Below are 20,154 nucleotides of genomic sequence, written 5' to 3'. Positions count from 1 at the left end.
TGTAGTGCAATGCAAATATACGTGCACTCTACACAAATATGTAGGTCCACACATTTATGTTGTGTGGGTTATTGCAGTAGACACCAAAGCAATGGAAAGGTCTTTGCCATAGAGATTCCCAATGTATCAGTTCATCCTAGATGTCAGGAAAGTAATAGTTTTGTAGCTCAGTGGTAGAGCACCTGCCTTGCATGCAGGAGGTCATAGGTGTTCAATCCCCAGCATCTCCAAGCAGGGCTGGTAGAGTCTCCTATATGAAATCCCGGAGAGCCACCGCCAGCCATTGTAGAAAATACCGATCTCGATGGATGTCCGACTCAGTAAAAGACAGCCTCCTATGCTCAAAATCTCTTTAAGTACAATTAACCAGAGATGTATCCTTCTCCCTTTGGATTATTTCCTCTTACAGAGATACACAAGGGAGTTTTCATTTCTACTTAAATACTTTGTTGTGAATTTGCTTCTGGAGAGCTTCACAGAGCCTAGAGAAGGCAGAGCTTGGAAGTAATTCGTTACAAAAAACGAATTACTTGTAATTTATTACTTTTTTGAGGAACAAGTGGGTAATTCCTTTACATTCTGATTGTAATAGAATGAGGAGCAATGTTATCACTTTTGGGGAGAAATTGTAACATTTCCAACATTACTTTTAGGTGTTACTGCGGGGGGCAGCAGGGGAAATCTTCTGCTCCTCTGATTCATGGATGAAAGTCATGTGCCTCAGACTGGGCTTCTGAGCAGCATCGCTCTTCTATCATGCTCTATGGGTGTTGAGGTGACAAGCAAGGAGGTGGAGAGCAAGACAGGGGTAGAATGGAGAAAAAATTGTAAAAAAATGGACAGTAGTGGTGAAGAATGGAGTGAAGGGAGAAAGGAGCCAGAGAGCAGGGACATGGATGGAGAAGGAGGCAGCAGCGGAATGGAGATAAAGAACTTTGTGTGTGAGAGAGAGACAGACAACACTGTATCTGCACTTGGCAAGCGAAGTGGCCTCCAACACCCTCCCTGGTTACTTTGCTGCATTAGCAGTGTTTTACGTTTTTTACACCCCAGGGGAAAATGTTTGCTCGAGTGGGTGTGCTTTAGTTGGTGGCAGGGAAAGGCCCAGGAAGTGGTTGAGTGAGAGAAATGACACTTGCTGCCTGAGAGTGCATGTGTGGGGTTCACTTGGTTTGACATGCAAAGATCTGAGCAGAGGCCTCTGCCTCCCTTCCCACTTTCCTTATCAGCGGAGATACTACCACTGTTATCTTGCGGATAAAAAGAATTATTCTACTATCTCTGTGTGTGCATGTTTATTTTTAATTTTGTTTTAGACTACTTAGGTGTGCAGCAGCCAAAGCCAGCACTTTGCATGCACTCTAGTTTTTTTTTAAGTAACTTAACTTTAATTATAGTGATTACTTTTGAGTAAGAGTAATCAATTCCTTTCAGAACAATAGTAATTGTAATTGTAATTTATTCCTTTTTGGAGCCATGTAACAGTAATTGGAATTTATTCCTTTTTAAAAGTAATCTTCCAAGCTCCGACAGAAGGTTTCATGATACACAAATGACAAGAGTAATTGACAACAGCCATTTCTTATTTCAAGCAAAATTTCCATTCTGTGCTATGTGCATGACTTGATATTAAAAAATATGGACATTTTTAAAGAAAATTGAAATATATACTGCACTTCCTTTTTTGCCAAATCTTATCGCTTTTATGACATAAAATGCATTATTTATAACTTACATATATAAATTTACAGAGCAATCCCATGCATGTTCACTCAGAAAAACAACCCACTTTGTTTAATGGAGCTTACTCTCAGATTTAAATGTGAACAGAATTGCATCCTCAGAAGAATAAATGCTTAGCTTTGTTCATACAAAATTGTGAATAACACTAGACAGAAAGACTGTCAAAATGCTGTACCCTATGCTATCTACACACATGAATCTTAGTTATTGTCGCCAGTGTGGCATAGCATGTAGATTTTTGCAGTACACACACAAAGTGACTATGTGAAAGCGCTGGCTCCTGGAGAGATGCTCATACCCACTTTGCTCCTTCCCAGTCGTTTCAGCACAGTGTGGCGTGATGGCTAAGCCAAGGTTTTGCTTAGCATGTTGCCTGAAGTTGAGATCATGGTAAAGGTCTCTCCCCCGTAACTACTATCAGTAGTCAAAGTTTGCCCTAGGGTCATAGATCATGGTTAAGGAGAAGACCTTAGCCACAACTCCACCTTCAGGAGACACACTAATCCAATCCTTGGCTTAGCTATTGTAAAGAGCAAAAAAAAACTAGGGAGCAAAATGGGTGTGAGCTCCTCTCCAGGAGCTAGAATGTTCCCAGTAAGCCATAGTTAGCTCTACCCTGATGTGCAAACATTATGTTTCATCCACGCATAATGGCTGCTCAACAAATTCCCTAACTGAGCTGACAGAAGTAGTCTCGGAGGTATTGTTGCGGTCCCCTAGACTACTGGTACTGGGGGACTTCAACGTCCATGCCGAGACTGCTTTATCTGGGGCAGCTCAGGACTTCATGGCCTCCATGACAACCATGGGGCTGTCTCAATTTGTTACTGGCCCGACGCATGTGTCGGGACATACCCTTGATTTGATCTTCGCCACTGGACATGGGGATGGTGATCTGGAGGTTGGCGGTTTTTCATCTATTCCGTTGTCATGGACAGATCATCGCCTGCTGAAGTTTAAGCTCACAGCGTCCCTTTCCCTCTGCAAGGGTGGGGGACCTATTAAAATGGTCTGCCCCCGGAGACTAATGGATCCGGAAGGTTTCCAAAGTGCTTTGGGGGAGACTTCCGGGAAGGGTGACTTAGCCTGTGCCTGCTTTTGAGACGGGCTCCTGCCTCAAAAGAAGCTTATTCAGATATATCAGTCAGTTTTTTCTTTTTTTTTTGACTGATTAAACTTCTCCCGGGTAGGGAGAAACGAAGAGATTAACCTCAAAGCCTATTTTTGTTGGGACGACCAGATCTCATTAATTTATGGGACGAGGTCCAGCCGACGAAGGTGGGACGGATTTTCAACAGCAAGCTCTATCTGTTAAAGCGAACGTTCATCTTATCTTCTAAGAGAGAACGCACTAACAGGCAAGCACCCTTCTTTCTATATTTTTCTTTTACTTGACTTAAATTGTTGCTGTTTAAAAGAGATTTGCCAGATTGATCGGTTTTTGACATCTCACTGGGGAGCCGTAACTTCTCTCTGCTACGCACTAATTAATAGCTTATCTCTGTTTTTGTTGCAAAAAGCTGTCCTGGATTTGCATTCTAAAGATACACACAGAAGAGGGATTTCTATTCCAGATTTTTATTTTGAAAAATATTATACTGTTTTGAGACTACTCTCTTTTTGGTCTATTTTATTTTGACGAATCTGTTTCTTGACGATTGCCATTAATTGCTTCGATCCTGGGAACTGCATTTTGTTTACTTAACTATTGGAGAGATAAGGCTGTCTGCTCTGTTTATACTGTGATGTCACCAAGTTTGGAGTATTAACCCAATTGTTGCTGAAATAAGAAGTGGTTTTCCTATATTTTTCTTTTAAAATGGCAATTAAGAAAGTGGCTGAGAATCTGGAAATAACTATGTTTCAGAGAATAATGAATGAGATTGAGATAACGAAAATTGAATTGAGTAAAATGAAGCAGGAGATTAAAGATATAAGGGTCCCTGTGAGAGAGGTGACCCTGGAAGGGGTCCCTGTGAGAGAGGAGACCCCGGAGATTGGAATAGGGGTCCCTGTGAGAGAGGAGACCCTGGAGACTGGAATAGGGGTCCCTGTGAGAGAGGAGATCCCGGAGATTGGAACAAACGTGGAACAGGAACAAGATTTGGAGTCTATGGACTTTAGAAATAAAATCTATTGTTTGGAACTCAATGTTATCTCTGAAGAAATTAATGAAGATTCTAGAGATAAAGTTATCAATGGCATGGATTATCTTCTGGACTGGAATGATGTGATGGAGCCCAATATAGAGAAAATCTATGGAATTAACTGCAGCCATGTGACAATGGAAAAACTTTTAAGAGATGACCCAGTGTATTTTGAAAAAAAGAACAGAGATATGATTTTACAGCAGTATTTCAGCAACTTATTCAGAATGGATGGCAAGAAAATATTTGGGATAGAGGTAATTCCCATCAGACTCTTATTATATGACTATGGCTTTGACAGCAAGATTATTATGGAATACTGATAATGGAAGATTGGATATTGAAATTACTGGACTTAACAAGACTACTGAAGATGGAAGATGGAAAATGGAACTAATAGAGATAATAGAACAATGGCTACTGAAATTACTGAACCTAACAGATTCTGATGTGATGGATTAATTGAAATGTTTATTTTGACTATGGTTATGACAATAAGATTATCATAATTAGTAATGAGATGGATTAATCGATATGCTTATCTGGAAAAAAAAAATTGATAGATATATTTCTTAAAGAATTGAAACCTCTCTTTGACTTTTTGTGGAAAGAATAAAGTAATGTTTATGAGATTTGATGATTAAGTAAGATAACTACTGGAGGAAAGTGATTTTATAATATGACTTAAGAGACAGGATTGCTATATATTATAGACTTATAACTGATTTGATCTTTGACAAATGGGAAGTCAATATTTTACTCTTTATTTTTTATTTTTGTTTTTTTTTTTTCTTCTTTTCTTTTTTTCTTTTTGTTTAACTATTTTTGATTTTGTTTTTTGTCTTTGAATGTTTTATGATTTTGTCTTGTATGTTTTATGAAAATCTGAATAAAAATTATTGAAAAAAAAAAAAACAAAGTGCTTTGGGGGATTTTCCGACTGAGAAGACTGGTGCTCCTGTCGAGGCCCTGGTCGAACTGTGGAATACAGAGATGACCCGGGTGGCTGACATGATCGCTCCCATGCACCCCCTCCTATGTAGAGCTCATACAGCTCCATGGTATACCTTGGAGCTGAGAGCGATGAAACAACAGAGGAGGAGGCTTGAGTGCAGATGGAGGCGAACTCCCGATGAATGCAATTATGCCTTGGTAAGTGCCTGTTCTAAGCAATACATAGTAGCGGTGAGGGCAGCAAAAAAGAGCTATTTTGCTGCCACCATTAAGTCATCACTTTCCCGCCCGACGGAGTTTTTTAAAATTGTACGAGGGCTTTTACACTCTGGCCCTCGGGACACTATAGATTCCTCTGTAGCCCGCTGTGACGAGTTCGCTGGGCGCTTCCAAGATAAGATCGCTTGCATTCGTCGGGACTTAGACTCCACTATTATAGCAGTTGGACCTAATGAAGCATCCAGAGCACGGTCTTGTCCTTATTTCTTGGATGAGTTTCAGTCTGTGCAGCTTGAGGATGTTGACAAGATCCTTGGAATGGTGCGGGCGAACACGTCTGTGCTGGACCCTTGCCCCTCTTGGCTGGTGAAAGCTGGCAAGACCGGAACCGCCGGCTGGGCCAAGGAGGTCATCAATGCCTCTTTGAGAGAGGGAGTGGTCCCTGACTGCCTAAAAGAGGCAGTAGTGAGACCACTCCTGAAGAAAGCCTCCTTGGACCCAGATAATTTGAACAACTATAGACCTGCGGCGAATGTTCCGTTCTTGGGCAAGGTGCTGGAGCGGGTGGTTGCCGGCCAGCTCCAGGGGCTCTTGGATGACACTGATTATCTTGATCCATTTCAATCTGGTTTTAGGCCCGGTTTTGGTACTGAAACAGCCTTGGTTGCCCTGTATGATGACCTTTGTCGGGAGAGGGACAGGGGGAGTGTGACCCTGTTGATTCTCCTTGATCTCTCAGCTGCTTTTGATACCATCGACCATGGTATCCTTCTGGGAAGACTCATGGAGTTGGGAGTTGGGGGTACTGCCTGGCAGTGGCTCCGCACCTACTTGGTGGGTCGTCACCAGAGGGTAGTGCTTGGGGAACATTACTCGATACCCTGGACTCTCCATTGTGGAGTCCCACAGGGATCGGTACTGTCCCCCATGCTCTTTAACATCTACATGAAGCCGCTGGGTGCGGTCATCAGGAGTTTTGGGGTGCGTTGTCATCAGTATGCTGATGACACGCAACTCTATTTCTCCTTTTCATCTTCCTCAGATGAGGCTGTTAACATACTAAACCGTTGCCTGGCCGTGATAATGGACTGGATGAGAGCGAACAAACTGAAGCTCAATCCCGACAAGACTGAGACGATGTTGGTGAGTCCTTCCCCTGCTCAGATGGTGGATATTCATCCTGTTCTCGATGGGGTTACACTCCCCTTGAAGGAACAGGTTCGTAGTTTGGGAGTTCTTTTCGATCCTTCCTTGTCACTGGAGGCCCAGGTGGCCTCGGTGGCACGGAATGCTTTCTACCATCTTCGTTTGGTAGCCCAGCTACGTCCCTATCTGGACGGTGATGACCTCACCTCTGTTGTTCATGCTCTGGTAACTTCTAGATTGGACTACTGCAATGCGCTCTACGTTGGGCTGCCCTTGAAGATAATTCGGAAACTACAGCTAGTCCAGAATGCAACGGCCAGACTGTTGACGCGGACCAGAAGGTCCGCTCATATAACACCTGTTCTGGCTCGTCTGCACTGGCTCCCTATTTGTTTCCGGGCTAGATTCAAAGTGCTGTTTTTGACCTATAAAGCCTTACACGGCATGGGACCGCAATACCTGGTGGAATGCCTCTCCCAATATGAACCTACCCGTACACTGCGCTCAACATCTAAGGCCCTCCTCCGAGTGCCATCTCATCGAGAAGCTCGGAGGGTGGTGACTAGATCTAGGGCCTTTTCGGTGGTGGCCCCCGAATTGTGGAACAGTCTCCCCGATGAGGTGCGCCTGGCGCCGACGCTGCTATCTTTTCGGCATCAGGTGAAAACCTTTTTATTCTCCCAGGCATTTTAAAGTGTATTTTAATCTGTTTTTAAAGTGCATTTTAACTATACTCTTTATGCTGTATTATGATGCTGTTTGCTTTTGTTGTTTGTTTTTGTTTGTTTTTCGTTTTTGACTTTATTGTGTTATTGTAGTTATATTTTGTGCTGTTTTTTATCTCTTGTGTACACCGCCCAGAGAGCCGTCAGGCTTAGGGCGGTATATAAATGAAATAAAATAAATAAATAAAATAAATCTTATATTCTCACAAATAACCCATTTAATTCAGAGTTACTGGTTCTGTGGTGGTAGTGATAGGTGATATTTATCAGACTTTGTTTGCAGAAATCCAGATTAAAATGGAAAAATATGGGATGGCATTTATTTTGATTAGAATGTCATGTGAATGCTGCACAAAACTTACATGCCTTATCAGCACTGAGACCACAAGAGACTGAAGTGTGGAAGTGCCCGCAATATTGAAAATACAAAAGGTATAAATCTACAAGATACACACAATAACTTTAGTAAGATTGCTTTAAATAATTAATAAAAGATCCTAACAATAAATGCTAGGTAATCTTTACATATCCACTGTATACCACTCCACTCACAAATTATGGAACAAAACCAGCTCAAAAACATTTGAAACCATCACATTGTTTAGCTGCTACAACAGGATTTTAGAGACTTCCAAAACATGCAACACAATATTAAACGTATTTACTCAGAAGCAACCACCTAAAATTTCAAATAGATTTAGCCTCCATGTAAGTGTACACAGAACTGTCACCTTACAGCACAATTATATGCATGTTTACTCAGAAGTCCCACTGTCTTTATTGGGGTTTACTCCCCAGTAAGTGTTAGTCCTGTTCAGACATGTGCTTTTAAAAAACCCTCATGCAAGAACTCTTTTCTTATTATTTATTTTAAATCCTTACATACTGGCTTTCCATAGTTGAGGTTACAAGACAGCTAACACATACAATTCTGATAACACATACATCAAAACGAGTAAACCCAAACAACAGCTAAAAATGTAACCCAGTCATTAAAACCTTTAAAATAAATCCATTTTAACTAGTTAACATTGTGAGCAAAGAATTTGCATTCTTCAGTATGAGCTTTTTCCTGATCTCAGGGCCATGTTTTCCCAATCCCATTCTGCAAGCTCCAGGCTTATATGCCATCTCTGTTTGCAGATGCATGTTATGCAGCAGGAAAAACTACGTAAGTAAAAAATAAATTTTGGTATCGCTGCTTGGAGAGATATTTTCAAACCAAGTTTTTGAAGCTATGGAAATTTTTCAAGAATTCTTCAATGAGAAATTAAGTAACAGCACTGCTTCTCCTGAAGACCGTTTGTCATTTCTGATCTTGCCCTGCAGTATGTGGTAGAGGAGAGAGGTTCTCACATTCTATCTCCATGCATTCTGGGTTCACATGGGCTAAAGCATGGGCCAGGAATCCTAGCCAGCAACCTTCCTGAAGAGAATAATCTCGCCCTAAGTCATTGTCAAGTGCATCTTACAATTTTTAGTGCTAACCAAGTGTGCATTCTAGGATGTTCCCCAGGATTGCTATAATGGGCAGGAATTTTGTAGCAGATGCACTGAGATTCTTTGGCAAATATGCCACTATGGAAAGGGTTTCCTGAAGGCAGAAAGTTTGAGATATAATACAAGAAGGAAAACTGCCAGAGCCAAGCTGAAATAATGAGCAATGCGAACGAACTACTCCAGTTGTTTTAGCATTTTCAGTTATTTAAGTTATAATTTTAGAAATTAAAAATTGAACCATGACAACTGACATTTTAATGGCCAAATCTATCACAAGAAGCTGCCTTATATCAAGTCAGATATCTCTTTCCCAGCAACAGACAGGGTGGTGCTATCTGGCCACCACCCACAGGCTAATCAATCATTCAGGAGAAAGCTTTTCTTCAGGAGAGGCCTTGACAGCCATTTGCTGCCTAACCCTGTTTTGGATTACTTTTAAATGAACTGCTGTAGTTTTCCATACTTGGGTGTTGAATGTATACCGCAGATTTTCACAAAGACACAAATCCTATGCAAAAAGAAGAATTTAGGTTGGATTACTTAAAGCAGAAAAAATTATGGCACATAAAATATAGCTTGTCTAATAAGGATGGAAAATTGAGTTAAAGTGCAATAACGATCCCAATGCATAGTGATAGCAATTTTAGAAGTTTGACAAGATAGTTTAATGAAGTATAGGATGTTAATTTGTCATTCACTGTAAGTCTTTCTTAATGCCATCTTGCTAACATTGACTAGAAAAAGTGAAATGAAGCAGGATTTATTTTTACATTATACATACCCAATTTTTTCCACACATTTGTTTGCCCACTAATCAACTGGCACTAACAAATAGACACAATTATCTATACATCTCAGGGCAGACCTGCACAACTTATAACCCACAAAGCCAAATGCAGCTCAGCATCCATGCAGGGGCTTGATAAGCTCACCCTGCTTTTGTAGTCTTGACAGACATTAAGACAACAAGAGACTGAGTAAGCCCCTATTGGACCATGTTCAGTTTGGTAAATCACAGTTGCATATGTTATGTGTCTGCTACACTAATAGCAGCGCCAAATCATAATTCCATTCCTCCAAAAACTGTGATGTATCTATAGCACTAGATACTACTCTGAAAATAGGATGGAGGGTGAAGACCCACCCTGCCATTCTCCAAAGCAGACTGCCAGAATGTTCTGTGGCCAGAACCATGACTCCATCCACACATCTCTCTTGCCTCTGGAAGAGCCACCTAGTATTCCTCAGAGGAGCAGATTTGGCCTTGGATTCTCCAGTTCAGATCTCCAGTCTATACTAAGCACACATGAAATTTTCAACAATCTGTGGTAATATTCATGGCTCAAACTGGTTGCAGCCCTCTGGGATTTGTTCAAGGTATCAGTTATTCAATGGAGAGAAGCCATTCACTTTTGCCATGGATAAACCCCATAGCTAAGTGGGATCTGTTTTAAGACTGTCTAAAAAATGCAGTTAATTCAAAATACAGTTGCTATGCTGCTAGTTAGAACCCGACAGTGAGGGACTTCCGGGAAGGGTGACTTAGCCTGTGCCTGCTTTTGAGACGGGCTCCTGCCTCAAAAGAAGCTTATTCAGATATATCAGTCAGTTTTTTCTTTTTTTTTGACTGATTAAACTTCTCCCGGGTAGGGAGAAACGAAGAGATTAACCTCAAAGCCTATTTTTGTTGGGACGACCAGATCTCATTAATTTATGGGACGAGGTCCAGCCGACGAAGGTGGGACGGATTTTCAACAGCAAGCTCTATCTGATAAAGCGAACGTTCACCTTATCTTCTAAGAGAGAACGCACTAACAGGCAAGCACCCTTCTTTCTATATTTTTCTTTTATTTGACTTAAATTGTTGCTGTTTAAAAGAGATTTGCCAGATTGATCGGTTTTTGACATCTCACTGGGGAGCCATAACTTCTCTCTGCTACGCACTAATTAATAGCTTATCTCTGTTTTTGTTGCAAAAAGCTGTCCTGGATTTGCATTCTAAAGATATACACAGAAGAGGGATTTCTATTCCAGATTTTTATTTTGAAGAATATTATATTGTCTGAGACTACTCTCTTTTTGGTCTATTTTTTTTTGACGAATCTGTTTCCTGACGACTGCCATTAATTGTTTCGATCCTGGGAACTGCATTTTGTTTACTTAACTATGGAGAGATAAGGCTGTCTGCTCTGTTTATACTGTGATGTCACCAAGTTTGGAGTATTAACCCAATTGTTGCTGAAATAAGAAGTGGTTTTCCTATATTTTTCTTTTAAAATGGCAATTAAGAAAGTGGCTGAGAATCTGGAAATAACTATGTTTCAGAAAATAATGGATGAGATTGAGATAACGAAACAAAACCTGTGACAGGGTTGTAAGGAGCTGAAAATTGAATTGAGTAAAATGACGCAGGAGATTAAAGATATAGGGGTCCCTGTGAGAGAGGTGACCCTGGAAGGGGTCCCTGTGAGAGAGGAGACCCCGGAGATTGGAACAAACGTGGAACAGGAAAAAGATTTGGAGTCTATGGACTTTAGAAATAAAATCTATTGTTTGGAGACACAGGAGATTAAAGACATAGGGGTCCTTGTGAGAGAGGAGACCCTGGAGACTGGAACAGGGGTCCCTGTGAGAGAGGAGACCCTGGAGACTGGAACAGGGGTCCCTGTGAGAGAGGAGACCCCGGAGATTGGAACAAACGTGGAACAGGAAAAAGATTTGAAGTCTATGGACTTTAGAAATAAAATCTATTGTTTGGAACTCAATGTTATCTCTGAAGAAATTAATGAAGATTCTAGAGATAAAGTTATCAATGGCATGGATAATCTTCTGGACTGGAATGATGTGATGGAGCCCAATATAGAGAAAATCTATGGAATTAACTGCAGCCATGTGACAATGGAAAAACTTTCAAGAGATGACCCAGTGTATTTTGAAAAAAAGAACAGAGATATGATTTTACAGCAGTATTTCAGCAACCTATTCAGAATGGATGGCAAGAAAATATTTGGGATAGAGGTAATTCCCATCAGACTCTTACTATATGACTATGGTTTTGACAGCAAGATTATTATGGAATACTGATAATGGAAGATTGGATACCGAAATTACTGGACTTAACAAGACTACTGAAGATGGAAGATGGAAAATGGAACTAATAGGGATAATAGAATAATGGCTACTGAAATTACTGAACCTAACAGATTCTGATGTGATGGATTAATTGAAATGTTTATTTTTACTATGGTTATGACAATAAGATTATCATAATTAGTAATGAGATGGATTAATCGATATGCTTATCTGGAAAAAAAAATTGATAGATATATTTCTTAAAGAATTGAAACCTCTCTTTGACTTTTTGTGGAAAGAATAAAGTAATGTTTATGAGATTTGATGATTAAGTAAGATAACTATTGGAGGAAAGTGATTTTATAATATGACTTAAGAGACAGGATTGTTATATATTATAGACTTATAACTGATCTGATCTTTGACAAATGGGAAGTCAATATTTTACTCTTTATTTTTTATTTTTTATTTTTATTTTTATTTATTTATTTTTTTTTGTTTAACTATTTTTGATTTTGTTTTTTGTCTTTGAATGTTTTATGATTTCGTCTTGTATGTTTTATGAAAATTTGAATAAAAATTATTGAAAAAAAAAAAAAAAAAGAACCCGACAGTGAGACCACATCTCACCAGGGCTTATACAGTTGCACTTCTTCTTTTAGGACACAATCCAAGGAGTCCTGCCTTCATGTCAGTAACCTATATGTTAAGATCTTCTCTGAGGTCCACCTGTGGGTGCCCCCACAATCTAAACTGAGGTGGGTGACGATGCCAGTGATGGCCCAGCTGTAGAATGCTCTCCCATGACACATCCTTTATTATATTTATTTTCCCAGGCTTTTAAATACTTTTACTCACTTCAGTATTGATGTTGTACTGCTTTTATGTGCTGCTTCTGTTTATTATGCAATTTTCAAGTTGTTGCATGTCTTTTAAGTATTTTATGTATTTTATTATGTTGTAAGATGCCCTGAAGGATTTTTGTTTGAAGGATGGAATAAAAATATAAATGCAAAAAGGGTACTGTATATGTACATGTGGTACTTAGACCTGAATCAAAGCTCATATTGAGCAGAGAATAGTTCAGTTCCCTACCACTCTGTCATTACTCAATGGAAGCTACTACATGGCAAACTTTACACGCATGTACAGTGCTGATCTAACCCAACAATAACCCTATAATAAAATCCCATAAATTCCCTCAAGTGAGTTATTTGGGATCAGAATGACATTTGTTGGATGAGGGTCCAAAAACAACAGGCTGAAACACTCTGGATGTTTATGCCCACTGATTTGCCCGTTCGGAATTAATAAATTTCATTCCAAATTACATTAACATCTCTCCACGAAGACATGGAGCAAGTCACTGTTATGCTTGTATCTATACTGTATATAGCTTATATGGAAAAGGTCACTTTTACAGCCTGAATCATATTTGGAGTTCATACTTAAGGGCAAGCATGAGCCTTCTGTGATAAAAGGTCTCTGTAGTCAATGTCACTGACCAATTAAAACATGTATTAAAATTAAATATGGGCACTGCTGTAATAGTGATGATGTCTGGCACAGAGTTTACAAAAATATTAACTTTCTGAACAGAAGCTGTTATCCAATACAATTTAGTTAACCCAAATAAAAATACTGTAGGCTACTGGAAACACCACAAACAAGTAGTTGTACAAGTGTCTCATTAACTGAATTGGGGGTTGCACAGGAAGGGATTTCAGTATATTAGAGGTGGGAAACCTCAGGCTAGGGAGCCAATGGCAGCTCCAGGCTAGCCCTCAGGATTCTTTCCAGCCCCCTCCCTAGCTACCCATAGCCTTTGCCATCATTTTGCACCTTCTTCAAGGTCTTTTGCCTGGCTGGAATAAGTCTTGGCATTGTAATAAATGACTCTTGCTTGCCTGACTGGATGACGGAGAGATGTTTGTGTGTACAGAAACCTCTGACTTTGGTGTGTAGTAGCCCACTATAGAGAGATAAGAATCACATTTGTTACCATGCCCACTTTTGCCTCTGGCCTATCATGCCACTGAGATGTGACTCCCCCCCAGAAGATCCCCACTCCTGTTATTTTTATCTCACTCTTCGAGTAGGGTTGATGTAAAGGTTTCCCCCATTTATCCTCACGAGGTATGTTATACTGAAAGAGAGGCTAACCCAAGGTCAATGAGGACTTTCATGATGGAGAAGGGATCCGAGTACAGTCTCCCTGGTCCAATACTAGCAACTGCAAAACTTCTAATATTTGAATTCCTAGTTGCCCTATAAAGCATGGTTTTTAATATCCCCAAGGAATTTTCGATCTTTGCTGTCCCCTCACCCCTGCAGGACCGCAAGGAAAATCCTCTCACACATACAAATATCCAACAAGAGATTTATTTCAACAGAACCTAGGCTAAGATTCAGTATTTTTCATTGCAAACTATTTACCTTAACTCATTTAGCAGTATATCCTTAGCCCATGTCCAATACACAGTATCCACAGACTTCAGTAAATACTTTAGGCAGCAGCCCTACCTAAATAAACTTACTAAGGAGTAAGCCTCATTGAATGCAAGTGAGCCTTACTTCCAAACGAGTGTGCATAGGTTTGCTCTAGGTCAACTTTCTATAAAGTTTTAAGGGTTTTTTTTAGGTATCAGGGAAACACAATTCACAAGTTATGATTTTTTGTTTTGATGTGTCTTTATAAATTAGCCACCAATGTCATTATGGTCATAGTTTTGAGACATGCACAATCATTGTTAGATTAAAATATTCTAGCACTAAAACAGCAAGGAAGAATGCTCCAGCATAGTAAGAAAATAGATACAAAATAAGGAGAATAGGGTACAAGAATTGCTCGCGATATGACTTATTCATTTGGATTGAATAACTGCGTATATCTAAAGTATGGGAAGGGAAGGGAATAACTCGCTAACCAGAATTTCCTTATTTCAGCTGGTGCCAAGAAATTATTCAGAATTCAGTGCACAGGGCTGGGGGATCGACATCCAAATGCTTAGTTTATTCAGAAAAAGAAAAAATGCCTTGTTCACTATAAGTTATTTTAAACAGCTCTGTCCTATATGCCTGTCTCAGACAGCACTCTTAAAACCTTCCTATAACATTGAGCAAAACCCTCTCCAAATGTAAAAATTCAGAATCCAGAGAATCATGAAAACAGTTCCATAAATTTGAGAGCCTTTAAACTTAGTGGCCTGTATCCAACTCAAATGAGACTCATTGGAATCAATGGACTTAACTTACAGTGCAATCCTAATAAGCATCCGGGAGGCACAAAATAGCAGCCAGAGTGGAAGCTGGGTTTTTTTTTATCCTTTGGGACATCCATTAGGCCTTTTCCCAGAAAACGGACAGGCTTTGGATCCAGTGGATCTATCACAGGCCCTGCTCCTACCCACCCCCATAACACTCCATTTTAGGAGCTTTATAGTAGCCTTACATAGTTTTCCCAAGCACCTGCATTTTCGAGAGGCACAGCAGGGGCTTCAATGGTGGCAGAGTCCATTGCTAGCAGCGGTACAACTCTGCTAATCCTAATCCTAACTCCCTTCAGCAGCAGTGAATTAGGATTGTACTGTTAGCCATGATTAACTTAAATCCACTGATCCCATTATGTCTACTCAGAGTAAGATTTAGTTGGATATAACTCAGATTTCTGAACAGCAATACCCCACATGTTATGACAAAATACTACAGAGTTTCAAGGTGCTTCCAGATGGCCTGCTTATTGAGCATTCATCCTGATTTGCAGGCAGAGAGATGAAACAATTTTGGATTTTTAATGAGCATTCATTCAAAATTGAGGGGATGTTAGATTATGTTGCACAAAAGTAAGTGCTCCCCCATACTTTCCAATGCATTTTCCCATCACTTTCTTTATCCCAAAAAAGTCTGATTTTGGGGGGGAAGAGTGTTTGTTGGTAAGACCTCCCAATCACTGAAACTGATTATTTCCCCATCTTTTAGTATTACCTCTTTAGCCCCTTTTAATATCACTCCCCTGTTTTTCTCAACTGTATTTTATGTATTTTTATCTATTTTAATTTCTTGTGTTTTTATTGTGTATGATGTTTGTGAGCTGCCCTGAGTGCCCTGTTGTAGGGAAGAAGGGCAGGACAGAATTATTTTCAGTAAATAAAAATAAATAAACTGCAATTGCGCAACCTTAAATTGCTGGTATGTGATTGAATCCCATCCAGAAAGAGTAACACACTTGCAGCATCCTCACATGCAGTTCTTTTATATGGAAAAAAAATCACTGGTGAAATCTAGTCAGCTGAGGGAGGCAGAATTACCTCACTAAACAGAACTTGAATTAATAACATATATTATTACTTCACTTTCTTATTAATCTATCAGGGAAGGCTGACATCAGCAAGAACATTAAGTAGATCTACTGGATTTCTGGACCAACTCATTCTTCATTTGTGAACACACTAGTCACCTACAGCAAAGTGTTTCCATTATCCACATCTTAGGAACAGGTTGATCTGCTGATCAGTTGTGAAATCTATTTGAAGCTGAATCCCACCAGGTTTTACAGTAAGAGGGGTAGGGGTTTGACTAGCGTTGTGTGCCTCCATTTTCAGAAGAGGTGGAGATGCACTGGAACCAGCAGAACAATGAGTGTGTTTCTACCCTTAATTTGTACACCGAACTGTAATGAATAAAAGGAGCAAGCTGTGTTAGGCAATAATAAGATTTAATTTACTTGTTATATGTTTAAAAAACATTCTGCACAAGACTAAATTTATGTTTTTAACTACATCAAGTCTTTTACATTCTAAACAATGCTCTGGTATAAAGTAAGGAATGCCAAGATATTAACTTTTCAAATTGTAGATAACAGAGAATATGCTTTTGTTCATACATACATGGAAGAAAAATAAAAAAACCTGGAGTGAGTATTTATTTTGAAAAAGCAAGAGACAACACCTTGGCAACAAAAGGGATATTCAGAGGAGGGGCCACAACTCAATGGCACTGGCAAAGCACATGCTTTGAATGCAGAAGGTCCTAGGTTCAATCCTAGCATCTCCAAGTAGGGTGGGAAAGATCCCAGTCTGAAAAATTGGAGAGCTCCAGTCAGACAGTGATCTAGTTTGCACATCAAAGCCAACCATGCCTTAGTGCAAACATATGGGCTCCCAAATATGAGTCACATCCACATTGTACATTTAAACATCATGACTTTCTCCAAAGAATCTTGGGGCCTGTAGTTTGTTAAGCATGCTGGGAATTGTAGCACTGCAAGGAGTCTCCTAACAACTCTGAGCACTCTTAACAATATACAGTTCTCAGGATTTTGTGGGGAAAAGCCATAACTGTTTAAAGTGGTATAAGAATGCTTTAAATGCATGGTGTGAGATCATAGCCACTTTGTTCTTTGTCTGCTCAGCTAAGCTATAGTATGACTTTGTGCATTATATGAACTGGACTCAGAGTCAACTCTCCCAAACCAACTATGCACCATAAACCATAGCACAAACCTTGGTTACAGATCATGGTTAGTATGAGAGAGGTAAACCATGTGCCCAGGTTTGCATACGAGGGCCCTAGATTTGAATCCTCACAAAACCTGCTGTTTATCACTATATTAGAGACAAAGCTACCTAACTAGGAACATGGGTGAAAGGGGAAAGATGAGAATCATGGACTAAGCTCCTTAAAGGAAGCTCCTTAAAGGCAGGACAGGAAAGTAAAGCACATGGGGATACATTATGCTGCTAAACTAGCAGTAAGAGCTTTCCTTACAATGTGTTTTTAAAAAACAATTTTCCAAAGTTAAGGGTAGTAAAGGAAAATGTATAAAACTACACACACTGAGAAATATTACATAAATTTGTATTTCTCGCTTCAGGATCTTTCAAACCTTTTGCAAGTTTAATCTTTAACCTTCTGCAGTACCTATGCAATATGAGCAATATGACCTTATGTTGAATTTGGTGTGCCCAAGCCCATGGAAACTAGTGGCCTTGGGCACACCCAACTCTACACAAGCCTGCAGCCTAGACCTATAAGTGTTCATCTCTTAAATCCATTCTCTCAAAAAGTTTTCATCGTCACACTCCAAGTCAACTTTTGGACCAATCCCGTCCACAACCTAGCAAAATTAGAAAGAGTTAACTGAAGCTACCTGGCAGCTAAAATCTTATACACACTTACCTAAGGGAAGCAAGCCCCACCAAGTTTGAAAGAGATGTACGTTTAATTTGACTGTGGTTTGGACCTCTGTCCAAGTCCTTGGGATGTCAATATGGTTTAAATGCAAGCAGTTCAGATCAGCCAGGTTTAAAGCCAATTATTTTCTGATGCAACTACTAATGTTTTTAATGATCTCCTTGTGCATTTTTCAGCACAAGTCAAGTTGCATTCCTTTCAAAGACTTAATGGCATTACTAAATAGTTATTTTTTAAAATATATATCCACTTATATGTTACTTAAAACTGGGTGGAAGTGGGCAAAGATTTTTAGGGTGTGTGTTTGTTTATATTAAATGGGTGGTGTGAGTGGTTCTCCTCCCACCTCCTCATGCTCTACGAGAAGTTAATGGTCATAACTGATAAGCCTATGAATAACGTTAGTCACTTTGCTGGTGGGGAGAGATTCTTGACTCACTCCTCCTCCCCTTTGAGAAATTCTAGGAAAGAGGTTGCCTATTTCACCTAAAACTCTCTACGCATTTGCTCCCCACGGAGGAGGATGCTGACAACAGAGGGGGAAAGCTGAATGTAGAAATGCAGCAAGAAAAACTAAACTGGTTAAAAACTAAACCGAAACCTCAAAAGACAGCAAGCCCCGCGGCAAAGCGAAGAGTTACACACACTTCCGAAGGCTCTCCCCAAGTAACCAAGAACAAAGAAGTGGGTGCAGTTCTGCATTCCACCAAAAGCCATCCCCCGCCCCAGGACTACATCTGCCTTCCTGAATGTAAAGCAAAAATAAAAATCGGAAGACCCAACGCCACGAGAGAGGACGGAGGACTGGAACGCCGGAGCCTGACAGAGGAGCTCACTCATCCCGCAAAAGGGGTTAAATCGCTTTTAGACGCGCCGCCGTTATTATGAAAAGAAAGGGAGAAAAAGCCTCTAGGCCGGTTTGCTTTTTACCCTCCTCCATCCCGCCTTGGCAGCTGGCCTTGCCGTTCATTGGGCGCGACTCCTTTGGTCAGAGAGCGAGGCGCGTTGCCGCGGCGGCTGCTCTCGCCGGAGGCTCTGCGGTGCCGTCCAACCGCTGTAGCCTTGACAAATGGCTGCAGGTGAAATTATAGCTCGTGGCCTCGCACTGTAGATCCACGGAATACACGCCCCGGCGCTTGGCTCGGCTCCGCCCACCCGGCTCACGGCACTTGGCGTGGAGAGCCGCTGCTAGCCTGCTGTGGCTGCGGCGGCTTCAGCGCCAGGTCGGCTATAAATACCTCACACGAAGACACTGAGCTCCTCCCGTCTGCTGCCTCGCCCGGGGTTGAACTGAGGGAACAGCAAGAAGTCCTGAGGGCGGTCACGAATGGGGCAGGCAACACAAAGAACTAAGGAGGGGGAAAGAATTAACATCTCAGTGGCGGGACACAGAAGAAGAAAAATGCATGGGGAAGGGCAACCTTTTCCTCTCGATTTCTGAAAGAAAAATGATGACATATATATGATACTCGTAACATATTTTCTCTGAAGCAGCTGTCCAGATTTTCATAAGAGGAAACCTTTTGAATAACCATGCTTAGGCTTATATTAACCTTATTATTTCAGCAAGCCTTTGATTCTGAAGGCGGCCAAAGATAGGCCCAAAAGGATGTTATATTGTTCTTGCCAGTTTATTTTTTAATTATTCTGATTTTATGATTATGTTTTTTAATTATTAGAAACAGTTTAATGCTATTTTAAACTAGAGTTCATTTTTTAATTATATCTGTTTATACTTATTCATTTATGTATTATATGCTTTTATTTTTGATAGGTTTTTAATTGTATGTGTCTTTTATCTGGAAGCTGCCGTGAGTTCCAGTTTGGAAAAACAGCAGGGTATAAATAAAGTTAATAATAAATTAATAATATATTAGGCTTATTTATTTATTAAATTTATATCTCGCAGTTCGTCCCGAAGGATCCCAGGGCAGCAAACAACGATTCAGCACGAACAAGAAAAGCATTCTAAAAACAGTTAACATTCTAAGACCCAGATACAGTTTAAAAACATTTTCCAGCCAGTAATCGCCGGGTTGCAAGGAACAGTTCCTTTTCCGCCATCAAATTGCACCCTTTCTGAGGGCTCATCCAGACGACTGTAAAATGTGTGACATGATCGCTTTGTGTTTTCATTATTTTTTGGTCATCCATATGATGCCACACGCTTTTGCTCATTTTAACGCGGTTAAAACCGCTCCTGCAATACCGCAAATCATGCGATTTGCTTCTTTAAACCGGGAATCATCCGATGTACCTTCAGGCGCTCGGATGCAATACTGCGGACTTTACAGCTGTGGGCATTTGATGGGCGGTTCTTGGGCAGTTCTCCATATCCCTTCCCTCATTCTCAGCCAATCACGTATTTCCACTGTTGTGCATGTGCGCAAATGTCCGGGGAAGAAGCCCAGGAAAAAGGAACCTATCAGAGCAATGGTGTGGTGTTGGGGGGGGGG

At 40.4% G+C, this 20,154-nt stretch overlaps 1 protein-coding gene across 4 annotated transcripts in view; it reads right to left on the bottom strand.

Annotated features, from left to right (window-relative positions):
- GADL1 (glutamate decarboxylase like 1) overlaps positions 1–19,024 on the bottom strand; it is a 120,036-nt gene extending 101,012 nt beyond the window's left edge. The window contains exons 1-2 of one of the 4 annotated variants that reach the window (XM_061587960.1): positions 18,629–18,926; positions 8,898–8,942 (exon numbers count right to left, since the gene is read on the bottom strand). Coding sequence is in view for 2 of the 4 variants with exons in the window: in XM_061587957.1 (XP_061443941.1) it covers positions 18,629–18,668 (40 nt within the window). In the remaining 2 variants the exon portion in view is untranslated. The other 3 variants (XM_061587961.1, XM_061587957.1, XM_061587959.1) reach the window with 3 other exon arrangements.
- Between the last annotated feature and the right edge of the window lie 1,130 nt (positions 19,025–20,154).

The sequence above is a fragment of the Rhineura floridana genome, chromosome 10 (assembly GCF_030035675.1).
Source record: "Rhineura floridana isolate rRhiFlo1 chromosome 10, rRhiFlo1.hap2, whole genome shotgun sequence".
Classification (NCBI taxonomy): Eukaryota; Metazoa; Chordata; class Lepidosauria; order Squamata; family Rhineuridae; genus Rhineura; species Rhineura floridana.
This window is presented reverse-complemented; position numbering and strand designations above follow the sequence as displayed.